The sequence below is a fragment of the Alligator sinensis genome, unplaced genomic scaffold (assembly GCF_000455745.1).
Source record: "Alligator sinensis unplaced genomic scaffold, ASM45574v1 scaffold357_1, whole genome shotgun sequence".
Taxonomy (NCBI): Eukaryota; Metazoa; Chordata; order Crocodylia; family Alligatoridae; genus Alligator; species Alligator sinensis.
This window is the reverse complement of record NW_005841942.1, coordinates 606,255-619,767: the sequence shown is the minus strand read 5'-3', so window position 1 is coordinate 619,767 and position 13,513 is coordinate 606,255. Positions and strand designations below refer to the sequence as shown.

At 41.7% G+C, this 13,513-nt stretch overlaps 1 protein-coding gene across 1 annotated transcript in view; it reads right to left on the bottom strand.

Moving 5' to 3' along the window:
• EPHA7 (EPH receptor A7) overlaps positions 1–13,513 on the bottom strand; it is a 213,705-nt gene that overhangs the window by 43,665 nt on the left and 156,527 nt on the right. The window contains exons 6-7 of the mRNA XM_006019971.3: positions 6,120–6,244; positions 2,298–2,466 (exon numbers count right to left, since the gene is read on the bottom strand). Of these exons, the coding sequence (XP_006020033.2) occupies positions 2,298–2,466; positions 6,120–6,244 (294 nt within the window). The remainder of the gene's footprint in view (positions 1–2,297; positions 2,467–6,119; positions 6,245–13,513) is intronic.

Here is a 13,513-nt window from a genome sequence, read left to right as displayed (position 1 = left end):
CACTAGTTATACGTTCAATTAAAGGCATGATAGGAACCAACCACAAAGCTATTACACGTATTTGGTGTAATAACTTTGTGGCTTATTCCTCATTTTATCGTACCTTTAACTGATTGAACGTGTGTCTCAGTCACTACTTAACACGGGGTGGGCAATTATTATGGCCTGCGGGCCACATAGGCAGTTTTGGGGAGCTGCCACGGGCCACTCAGCACCTCCCACCCCCTGTAACAGCTTGGAGCCTGTGTGCCCTGCAGCTCCTTCGCAGCACCACCAACAGTGCATAGCCCCAGCCCCAACCCCAGCCTGCCCTACACCTGCTTTGAACTGCCTGCCCACACTGAGCAGTGGCAATGGCTGGGCAGAAGCTGCTGCTCAGTGTTGGGGAAAAGTGCCTTCTTGCTATAGACTCCCAGAGCCCATGCCCAGGCTGCCCGGTAGCTCTTCTCCGCCACCATCACTGCTGCCTCTGGGCTGCCCAGCAAAAGGCAGTGGTAGCAGTACAGAGGAGCTGCAGAGCAGCCCTGGCACAGGCTCTGGGTGGCTGCAGCAAGAAGGGCCCAGCAGTGGCAAAAGGGAGGGGCTGCTATTCCCATGCACTGAGCAGCAGCTACTGGCCAGCCGCCACCACTGTTCATTGGGGGTGGATGAGTCCCGAGAAGGTCCAGGGTGGGCCGGGGTTGAGGCTGTGTTTGGTCTGGAGCTAATCCTCTCTGCTAGGCTGAGTCTGGAGCAGGCACGGGGCAGGCCGGGGTCAGGGCTGTGCATGTGGGTCCTCACCGGTACCATGGGGCTGGGGCCAGTGGTGGCATCAGCCGAAAGGAGCCACCACCACCTGGGTTACCTAGAAAGGCAGTCCAGCTGTTGAGTCATCCCAGCCTTGCTGTGAGCCCAGGGGGCAGTGGGCCTGACAGCACCCAGACCAGGCGGGACCAAGGAACCCACCACGGGCCAAAGTCTGTCTGTGGGCCAGATTCAGCCCATGAGCCATATTTTGTCCATTCCTGACTTAAGACATAATTAATCATTTAATCACATCTTAAATGTAATGTCTGTCAGGGTCTTAAGTGATTTTTTTTTTTTTTTTTTTTACAGGGGGCAGAGTGGGAAAGTTCTTTCTTACTCCCTGTCTTATGGAGTCTTTCATCCTCTCACACTTTTCTTTCATGTGAGGAGGATGAAGGTTAGTTTTGGGCTACATAGTCCTTCTCTTTAACGAGTGAGGACATCAAAGAAGAGCAGCCAAGAAACTTCTCTAACCATGGGATTCTAGAAGGGAGGACAGGGTGGCACCTTATTCAGAGACACATGAGTTTTTGTAAGCTACAGCCTACTTCCTCAGACGTTATGAATTCATGAATCTGACAAACTAGGCCACCCCAATGGGCATATCCAGCATTTTGAAAGATGGGGTGTGTGAATTCTGACCTCACAGACCAGCACTTTAGGGATAACTGCTCCTCAAGTTCCAGCATCCCCTGCCACACCACCAGGGCAAGCAGACCACACTGGAAGACTAGCAACAGAGAGTTTTTTTAAGATCCTCAAGCAAATAAAAGCCTGCCCTACCTCCTTTCCCTCCATGCTCAGAGGCACATTCGCTCTCCTGCTCTCCCATTTCCTCCCTCCTATGGCTACCTGTAACAGGGGGCCTGCTTGGGGCTGATTCAACCGTGGCCCGCCCACCTGTTTCTGGGCTAACCACCCGCCTTCTCACCCGCCACGCCTAGTTGGAGTTAATTAATAGATGTTATTAAGTGGGAGGCTGCCCATTTCCTGTCCCGATGCCAGGGGGCACTATCTGAGGCTCCTTTCCTCCCCTACGTCGCGGCCCAAGCCTCATAGATGGCATCTAGGTATTATCATAATCACCAGCCCCCACATTGGGCCCCAGAATCCTCCTAATTGAACCTGCCTGGATTCCTCTCATCAGGCAGGCTCATCCACTTTCATATTAGGCAGCATAGCTCCCCGAACTGCTTCCCCTTCTGGGTGTGGTCCCCCCACCATCTACCTGGCTCTGCCATCTACCTACCTTCAGACTAGCTGCTCTAACTACCTCTTGCTATAGTATTCCAATTTCTAGTACTATTATAAAACAGCACTCAGTTCATTACCCATACCAAAGTATAATCATGGCAGTTGACGTGTGTCCAGAAAAATTGATTTCATCCATAGAAAAAAAATCATATGTACACATTTTCCATTCTCTCTTTCAGGTAATATCATCATGGTGTATCCATTTTTTTTTTTTTTACTGAATATGTTAATTGTATTTAAATGTGAATGACACTTACCTGTGGCTTCTTCTAGTGTGGCAACATCAAGCCTGGGACTGTAAATTCCATAACCAGCAGCAGTAAAAGCACGAATCTGGAAAACATATACTGTTCCTGGTTTCAAATTATTAATGGAAGCTGAAGTGGACTTGGTTTTTACTGTGGAATAGGTCCTCTCCCTTTGATCCTAGAAACAATAATATAAAAAAAAAAAATCAAATGACATTACAGATAAGATTTCATTATTGTTGTACATAAGCTACTGACAAATATTCCTGCCCATTTATTTCAATTTTCCATGCTCTTTTCACATAAAAATGTAGTGCACACCATGGCATTATACCACACTGTCACTTCATTGAGGAGTTCTTAAAATGACATAGCATTTATATAGAAAGCACATGTCAGTAATACAAATCCAGCAATAAAATTATTGGTTTTGTGTCTCTTATTAAGTTTTCCTTATATTCCAGTATAAGAATATTCCAAGGAAAGAGGGTAGTAAAGCACTGGAACAGGTTATCCAGAGAGGTGGTAGAATCTCCCTCCTTGGATGTTTTAAAGACATAACTCGACAAAACCTTGGGTGGGATGATACAGTTGCAAGCAGTTCTCATTTGAGCAGAGTGTTGGACCAGATCAGTGATTCCCAACCTTTTTTATACTGTGGACTGGCATGGGAGCGGGATAGGGTGCATGGAGTTGGCTACCTCCCTCCCAGAGCTGTTCCGCCACCCAGCTTTAACCCTGCATGTGATTGCTGGTGGCAGAAGCCACTTACCCAGGCAGACATGGGAGCCCGAGTGGGGGCCTCATGCCATGACCGGGCATCCAACCCTTTGTGACTCGGTAGTTGGGAACCTCTGGATCAGATGACTTCCTGAGGTGCCTTCCCACCCTAATTTTCTATGATTCTATAATTCTATGAAAAGTTTGCTTGTTGATGAATTCCAAAACTGCTTTCTACTGAAGAATCAAAATATAAATGGAGCTTGAATAATGTAGCTCTTGGGTTTTGAAATGTCTTCCCATATCATTCCATGGTAAATGATCCTTATAGCAAATTCCTTATTCTGACTAACTTCCCACAATCCTAAATAGCTCCCTCTACCTTCTTTATCAGAGAAATTCTATGTGATTCCTTTCAACAGCAACAGCACCAATAGCAATAAACTGGATATTGGATTAAATTCTGAAGTTATTGCTTAGTTTTTACTCCATTTTTACTGAAGCAAAATCTACACTGTGAGGCAACACAAGCAGAGAGTGAACTGCTCACTATATCATCCACAAAAATTAAAAGCAACACAATTACAAAATCCATATGTATCAACTCTTTTTTAAAAGCTGCTACACAGGTTCTGATGGACTGCAGCTGGCTACACTTACACATTGCATTGACTGGCCTAAATTGTCTTTCATTGTAGATGTGTGCAGTTCTGTTGATTTCAATGATGTTTTGTTCACTTAAACCAATGGAGAATTTTGCCCATTGTATTCCAGTGTAACAACAAAGCCCTTGCATTGAAATACAGAAACCCATAATTACATATAGTGTGTCAGATTTCTTTTACAGGATCTGATGATGCCTACCCCCATTGCTCATCCATGCTATCTTTTGACTAAGCACATCAGTTAATGTAAAATATTTTCATATCTCCACCAAGAAGAAATAAATGGCATTTAAGCAAAGAGAATTGTGGAGAGCGTGTATGCGTGCATGTGTGGTGAATGGATTTATTGGGTTTGTGGACACCAGTGGAATTCTAATAGTTCAGAGTTTAGCTCCTGATACATAAATGAAGTTTATTTGAACTGTGCAAATCTGAGTTTGAAAAAGAAACACAGAGATGTAAGGCAAGAAAGCTCATAAGAACAAACATACTTGTGAGATTTCCGGCACTTTCCATTTCCAGTCCTACCCAGATATCAGACATAGAAACACTTTCAGAACATTTCAGAACCTCAAGAAATATTTGATTTGATTTGGTGAACTTGGCTGAAAGTGCAAGATATTGTATATATTACACATATAAATTATCTATATATCTATATAAAATGTTTTACTCTTTGAAATAAAGATCAAAAGCACACTCAAACCTTCAGTGTTAAGTGCATTCATAACTTTATATATTGTGAGTATTCCCACTGACAAGAAACTATTTGCAGGTGCAGAATTCAGTTAATGTGTAACTGCTTGCAGGATAAAGGCCTTCTTTTCTTATTAATTTAATTATAACTATAAATTAATGTATGTAGGTAGTTTCTTTGCAACAGTAATTTAATAACATTTCTTGAGCTATGCACAGTTAGAAACTTAGCAATAAAATACATATATACATGTATGTATGTATGTATGCATATATACACACACACAAACACACACATATACATATATACATACATACATACATATATATATATAAAATATAAAAATAAATATTATATTTAATAAGCTCAAGACTTGTGTATGATGATATAGAGTTCTGTAACTTCATCTAGAATTTTTTCAGTGATTTTTCACAAAGTGTAATGTTAATTTTTACAGACAAAACCCCCACTTTGGATATGGAATAAACAAAGCAAGACTAAAACAATACAGTCTGGGCTTTGGTAAATGTGTGACATTTTTTGTTTCATTTTAAGCTGGAATTTAGTTTTTAGTTTTTTAGGTTGTGGGAAGAAAGACCTGAATTCACTAGTTGAAATAATAAAATTCCTGTTGAAAGTCACAATGTTGAAGTATAAAAATCTCTAACAAATTCTGTAATATGAATACTTAAATAATGTATTACTTGGAGTTATGAATGATCAGTGAACTAACTAATTACATTTTTACTTTCTTTTTAAAGTCACATAAAGCTATTTAGATAAGTATATTTGTATTATTCAGAGATAAGATAATTAATGTTGGATATGATCTGATATGAATTTTTCTAATCACACGCTATATAGTAAGCTGACATACTCAGCTTTGAAATAAATATTCACTTACTTTGCATATGGAGCTCAAATATAATATCAAGAGAAGCTCCTTATTATTATATCTTTTATAACTTCATTCAGTTTTCTCTGTAGAATTTTTATAGCACTAATTACTATCTTATGTATATGCAACCTTTCCATTTTAGAGAATTCCAAAATTGTTACAGATTACGAATGAAATCCTGGCCCAGCTGACATAAACAGCAACCCCCACCCCCCACCCCTTATTGATTATAGCGGTGCCATCAATATACATAAAGGGTTCACTTCACTCACTACTGAACGGCAACCACTTGATAGTAATACAGTCTTATTTTAAAAAGGGCATGTAAAAATGGCTCTCACATTACTGGAAGTTTATGAGGGCAAATGAAAAATAATTTACCCACTGAAATTAACAGGACAAATTTAGGAAGATTTAAGATGTCAGATATATCATATCGAACTTCTGGAAAGTAAGTCCTTTTACTACCAGAAGCAATAAGGAGATATATTTTATGCCTCCTCACAAGAGCAAAGTTCCAATGTTATATGAGTAACTAACAAAGGGATTAGAAACAAGGTAGAAAAAACAAAAAAGCCACAAATCGCTTGGTAAAACGTGTTCAGCCATGCTTAGCAAAAAAGAAAATATCTTGTCAAGTAACTGTTTTCATTTTTAAATATAAAAATACAGAACATACAAGGACAAGAAATGCAAGAGAAAATAAAATAGGTAAAATCAACTACAAATGTCAGGTGACACCAAGAGATAATAGTTGGTATAATCACAACATTAAAATTTGCACACTGCAGAGTGGGGTGACATGATGTAAATGGCCCATTGTTGTACATTTAGATGCTCTCAGCACTTACTTTCTCATAATACTTGATTTCATATTCAGTGATGACTCCATTGGGATGTTCCGGTTCCTGCCAGGAAAGCTCCACACTTCTTTGTAGCACTCTCTCTTTCATTACTCCGCTAACTTGCGAGGGAGCTGTTTGGACAAGATGTGTCAATAAACAATGAACAAATTCATTGGATGCTTCAAATCAAATGCCACTACTGATCAGTCCCATGCTGTGCCACTTTCATTAAGGTAAAAGAAAGCACCTTTTCATAGGCCACAATTCAAAACCTAATGAATATTCAAGCAGGACCTTATTACTGTTCATAAACCATAATAGAAATCAAATTAAAGTGCAAACTGCAAAAGATGGCATTGTTCAAGTTAGTGCAAAACTGGAATTGATGGGATCAGAATGACAATTAAGCAAATGAATTCTAATTAAGCTAAGAAAGTAGATTTTTAGATTAATCTCCTGTGGTAAATTAAAAGTCTAAATATTTATTGCATATGTTTCTACAACAGTTATAAAAAAGAAGAGTGAATAGAAAGAAAACATATATAAATGTCAAATTCTAACTCAGTTCAAACAATTATGTATAGATTCTTTTATTAGCGTATATCATTTTCTTGGTTGTGATAATGACTACACAAAGACTGCAAAATTATTTTGATAATAACAGTTTCTTTCCCTCACTCTAAAGTTTCAGAAACACTCATCTTATTTGGGCAGAGTTTCGATGCTTTTTGGAAGTTCAAGAAAATCCAATAAACTTTTTTTTCTGTGAAGGAGAGAGAGAGAGTACAAAAACTTTTCCTCGTGTCATACACACTTCAGAAATTTACTCAGAAACAGGTGAATTTGGAAACTTGAAACAGTCTAGAAAAGTGTAGCACTATCACTTCACTTGAGGGAAAATAATGGTCAGTACAATGCTAAACTCTAAGTGACTGAAGAGGTAAAAACATTTTTCCAAAGTAATTTTGTTTTTATGATGGACCTACATTCTTTGCATAAATCATAACTCATAGATATTTCTGTCTTATGATGCTGAATAGTGGAATATTTTCTTATATATTTTCAGCAGAACTATCCGCATCATTTGATGTTACTACTTCAAGAGAGTTGGAGAAAGATAAAAGAAACTCATAATACTCTAAGTGTACAGGTCTTGATATTGCTCCCATTAAAGTCAAGGGAAATAATCCCATTAGCTTTAACAGTGAAATATCAACTCCACATTGAATACAAGCACATATGCAGAGAAGGTCTGATCTGCCTCCTACTGAAATCAATGAGAAGATATCCCCCCACCCCCAACAAATAAATGGAAACTGGATCATATTTAGAGTCCATCCACAACAGTGCATCCATACGTAACTTTGATAAATCATATATAGAGATAAAATTAATGTTACCTCCCTGTGACCCAGCATCCGTTGCTGTAGGCATTCTGGTGAGTTTAATTCTTTCAGATGCACAGATAAAACCATCACTGTGTTAAATGATGCATATTTCCACACAAGTAATTGTCTTTAACCTATTGACATCACTGGGAGTAAGTGTCTATCTGTAAGGATTAGCTGAAGAACTAAGAACTTTTGCTGTAACAAATGAATGAACTTGACTTTCCCTTGCCCTATCCACCTCAGTGGCTACCTACACCCTTTTTGATTATAATATTGGTAAGCACACATATTTTCTAAACTTATTTAAGGAATAAGAAAATATAAAATCTCTGCATGCCAACATAGCATTAAATGTTTAAATATAATGCCCAGGTCAAAATATGTAGAGTAGGCTAAGTTAAGGTTGCTTTATAAAACTTACCTACATCATTTCCTAATATATTTTTATAGTAATTGTGAAGTTGTTAACCTTTTTTTATTCTCTGACTTAAAATAACTGTACATATAAGGAGTCTTTAAATTTTAATTTATTTACATTTCATGACACTGTTCAGGCTGTCTTGGAAACAAAGGTTTCAAATTATGCATAATTATTTTCATTATGGACTATTATGTCATTTACTCAGTATAATCAAAGTTGAAGCCCCTTAGTATACACTGCTGAACTGATAAAATCATATAACTGAATCATGCAAACTTCATGGTTTAGTAGACCAGGATCTCTCTCTTTCCTGATAACTGAATGCTCATAGTACTTTCACTCTAATTAGTAGCATATATTCCTTTTGGTAGCTAACTGTGGAATGCAGCAAACCAATTTACTCTGTCTAATTTTCTTTGCAATGATTAACTAGGTGTCTACTTTGTCTGAATGAGTTGCACAGCATGTTGGCTTCACTTCAGAGGGGTCATTAAATATTATGTATCATGTTCTATCCCATCCGGTAAAATGTTTACAGATTGCTGGTTTAAATTTTTAGATGTCCAAAACTGTTAATGTGCATACTTATTTGAAAGGATTATTTATTAGTGAGGTCATTTGAAATTATTCCCAATGTTCACTACCTTTAGTTTTATCTTATTTAGCTTTTTCATTTCACTGGTCATCGTATTTATTTTCTTTTAACCTTGCTTATCTGTGGGGATGGGAAGAGTAATGTGCACAATGCATGAATCCCATTTAACCTCTGCACAAAGCGTAACAATAAAAAAGACATCATTCATTTTCTTCTTAAGAGAAACAAATTTAAAGAAATGCAACAAAATAGAAACAAAATGATTTGCAAACCTTACCAGCATTGTTTTGGGGTGTTCAAATTGAATTTGATGTAGTGAACCTTATTAATGCTCCCACCCTCCTCTCCCCAAAGTAAAGGAAAACCTGTACTGCATTTTAGTATCTAATATAACCTAAAGCTCAGCAAATACTTGTAGGCGTCCTATGGACAGCATATATTTAAAGACCTTCTGACCTTGATTCTGGGCTGCATTCTGGCTCCTTTCAGGCACTTGCAAGAAATACAAGGACAAGAAAGGACCCAAATTTCTTAGTGATGCCTTTAGTTGATGATTACTGTATTTACTTGAATGAAAAACAAGCTGTGTGTCCTTCCTCATTTATGATGGAGGAGAAAGCCCCTTGTCTTGAATTTGAGTACAAGGAAGGGAGCCCATAGTTGCTGAAGCTCCATCTCCAGCCACAACCCCCAGGCTCAGAGTTGGAGCCACAGCCACTGTCTCTCTTCTACCATCTGCACTTCCTTCTTGTCTTCCTTTCTTTACTTTCCCTTCTGTAGCAGTGTAAGGGATGAATTTAAAACAGCCTTCCAATAATTAGATTTGACCAATGGAAAATTATAACAAATGTATACATTTTCCATGTTATAGAATCTAATTATTAGGGGGGTCGTCTTAAATTCAAAGTCATCTTGGATTTACATAAAGTACGCTGCGGGTAGGGGGGGTATAGCCTAAACCACTTTATACCACCACTTGAAGGCTGGGATTTTTTTTTGGAACAAAAAATTCCACTTATATGGAAGTGGCTGTGCTTACAATGTTCACTTCTGGGCAGGATGCTCCTAAGATTATAACAAAGTAAGGCTGCACCCTTCTCAAGGCAGGATCATCCCTGACTATACCATGCCAGCCAAGTATCTGTCTAACAGGCTCTTGAAAATTTCCAAACTGTTCATATCCTTCTTGAAATGTGGGGCCCACAACTTGACACAGTACTCCAGGTGAGGCCTCACTAGTGTTGAACAGAACAAAAGATTCACTTCCCTGATTTGTAAGCACTGCTCTTGTTAATACAGCCTAGTATGCTGTTTGCAACAAGAGCACACTGTTGGCTCATATTCAGTAACCCACGGGTCCTTCTCTGTAGTACTGCAACCTAGCCAGCCATTCCCCAGTCTGTATTTGTGCAAGCAATTATTCCATCCCAAGTTCAGGACTTTGCACCTGTTCCTGTTGAATTCCATGTGGTTGATTGTGGACCAATTTTCCAGTCTCTCCAGATAATTCAGGATCCTGGCCCTTCCTCCAGAGGGTCTGCACTCCACTCAACTAGGTGTCATCTGAAAATTTGCTAACCATGAATGTAACAGGGGGCAAGCTTGGGGCCGGATCTCATGCCTTCCCACCCACCTGTTTCTGTGGACTATCTGCCCAGTCTCTCCTGCCTTGATTTTGTTGTTTCCATAAACTGTTGGTATAAAGTGGGAGACTGCCCATTACTGCCCGGATGCCAGAGGGTGCTATCTGTGGCTCTGTTCCTCCCCTACACTGCAGCCCAAGCCTCGCAGATAGCATCCAGGTGACATCATGCTCCTGGGCTACAGCCAGACTAAGCTTAGCCCTCGTTGTCAGGCCTCAGACATACACACATTCATACCACCCTCCTCTCACAAGGGCCTCTCACGCTCCATCCCCTCTCACAGGATCTCTTTCGTGCAACGACAACTTGTACCTCTTCGCTCCCTCTTGGAGCGGGACCCTTCGGCCATAGGCTTTACCTAGCACACACCTTGGGTGGCAGCTGTACCATCTCTCAGGCCTCTCCTGTGACCCTCACTGGAGTAATGGCCAGCCAATTACCTGACCAGGGCCAAGCTTGCCCTGGCCCCTCCCAGGGCAACTCTATACACACTCACACACACATACTGGGCTCTCAGCCCTCTGGTTTCCTCCTCACTAGGGCTCCACATCTCCACCCCCTCACTGGGGACACGGGGGCTTCCCTCCCTGGTGGGGACTCAGGTGGCCGTGGCCATGCCTGGCCCTGCCTGGGACTTATACCCTCTTTGGGCTGAGGTGACTGTAGCTGTGCCTGGCCATCTTGTATGCATAATGTTGTGGGGGCTAGGGATTAAGGTGCCCTGACCTGCCTTTTACCAGGGTGGTAAGTGGCCTGGTATTTCCTGGGGGCCTGCACGCCACTGGGAGCCCCACCAGGCCACCCGCTCCTGGCAGGGTGCAGTTTTGGGTCATGCCCAGAACCAGGAGCCTCCAAACCATCCCCATAAGCTCTTGCCCTTACCTCCAAGATATTTTGTACAGCCTTTCAGCTAGGCGAAGTTTCTGCCTGGCTGGCAGCAACAGACTGCAGCCGTTATGTACTAGGTTCTCAAAATGGCTGCCGCCATCAGGCACCTGCTGGATGCCTGACCCAGCCCTTAAAGTGGCAGGCACCAATAGTGCCCTGCCACAGTGAAAATCATGCAAATCATTAATGAAGATGTTGAATAACACAGGACCCAAGATAGACCTTTGGGGAACCTCAGTTGATACTTCCTTCCAACTACACCTTGAGCCATTGATGACTACGTACTGAGAACAATGATCCAACCAGTTATGTATCCACCTTACAGTATTTTCATTTAGTCTGCATTTCCATAGCTTGTTAATGAGAATTTCCTAGGAGACAGCGTCAAAAAACTTGAAGTCAAAGCATATCACATCCACTCTCCCCGCATTCACAGAACCTGCCACCTTATCACAGACGGAAATGGACTCTTAGTGAGTCCATGCTGGTTCTGTCTTCATCACCTTGTTTTCTTCTCGGTTCTTCACAAAAGATTCTATGAGGACCTGCTTCATGATCTTTCCAGATATCAAGGTCAGGCTGACTAGTCTGCAATTCTCCAGATACTCTTTCTTCCCTTTCTTAAAGATGGGCACTGTATTTGCCCTTTTTGGAGTCATCCCACAACTCATTCAACCTCCAGGAATTTTCAAAGAGGATAGCCAACGGCTCTGAAATCACCTCAACCAGTACCCTAGACTGTGTCCTACCTGGCCCTGCCAACTTGTATCATCTGACTTCTCTAAGTAATACCTAACTTGTTCTTCTATTACTCTATGTTGTTTATCTCCTTCCCCACCCTTGCTACTGACTGTACTTGTCATCTGGTACCTGTCCCTATTAGCGAAAACAAGTAAAAAAAAGGTTTAAATACCTGAAACTTCTCTGAATCACCTGCAATTATACTGCCTTACATATTCCATAAGGACCTATGGTTTCTCTGACCATCCTCTTACTTTTGGCATACTTGTAGAATACTTTTTTATTGCCTTTTATGTCCCTTGCCAAATGCATTGAAATTGTGCTTTGACCAAATGCATTGAAATTGTGCTTTGTGCTAAGGTTCTCCCTCCATGGCTGTGAGGTGCTCGTTAGTATTATGACTAATTTACCATTCTTTTTTTTTTTCCAGGATTCCTTTTGAGATTCAACTCAATGAAGAGATTGCTGTCTAGCTAAGCCAGTCTCCTGTTGCATTTCCCATTTTTCCATTGGATTGGGATAGCTTGCTCCTGTGCCCTTAAAAGCAACACTAGAGGATGCACCCAGAATTCAGGAGGCTTACAAATGACTTAAAGGTATCTTTACAACTAGACTTTTTGCTGCGTTTCCTAATCTGCACCTCATGATTAGGAATCAGTATTTCTTTTTTCTTTTGGCCCCTATGTTGTTTTTCCTGCAAACTCTCTATATCCTTTTTTCCCTTTTTTTTAATTGTGTGTTTTGTTTCCGAGCGTTCATTTAGTTTAACTCTTTGCCTCTTTTCTGAAATTTTAAACCCACTCTCTGTCTCTTCCCACACAGTTTTACCTAAAAGAATTTTTAAACCATTAGGATCTGGGGCCCGGGAGCATGGCCACCTCCCCTTGTGGGGTCTGCTCCCTACTGAGATCTCTGGCGCGCCAGCTGGAGGAGCTCCAGGCTGCAGTTCAGAGATTGTGCACCATCAGGGACTGTGAGCAGGTGATAGACTCCTACTGCCAGGCCCTTCTCTCTCGGGAGGCGGAGGGTAAACCATGGTCTCCCTCCAGGACAAGGGAGGACTCAGGGACCTCCCTTACTGTCCATCCCAGGGCTTGGACCAAGGCAGCGAAGGGCCCCAAGGCCTGCCGCACCAAGGTCCCTGCCGCGCTGGAGCTTCACAACAGGTACAAACCTCTTGCAGCAGCACCAGAGACTGCTGAGTTGCCAGCTCCTGCCAGCAACACAGACGACACTGTAGCTACCGTTCCCGCTCTCCCCAAGACCAAACGCAAAGTGTTTGTTGTGGGAGACTCCATCCTGAGAGGGGCTAAAGGGGAAATCTGCTGCCCCAACTCCTTAGCTCAGGAAGTCTGCTGCTTCCTGGGAGCCGGAATATGTGGAGAAGATCCCTAAACTCCTCCAGCCCACTGACCACTATCCCATGCTCCTCATCCATGTGGGCACCAATGACATAGCTCGGAGCACTCCCAGCTGGGTCATGAGGCGCTACAGGAATTTGGGTGTGGGGCTAAAGGGTCTGGGGGCACAGGTGGTGTTTTCTTCGACCCTCCCAGTCTCGTGATATGGGCTGAGGAGGGAGAGGAGGATCCAGGTAGTCAACCAAAGACTGTGGCGCTGGTGTTATCGGGAAGGCTTTGGCTTCCATGACCACAGTCTTCTCGTTGGAGAGAGAGGCAGCGAGCTGCTGGGAAGGGACGGCCTCCCCCCCTCTCCACTGG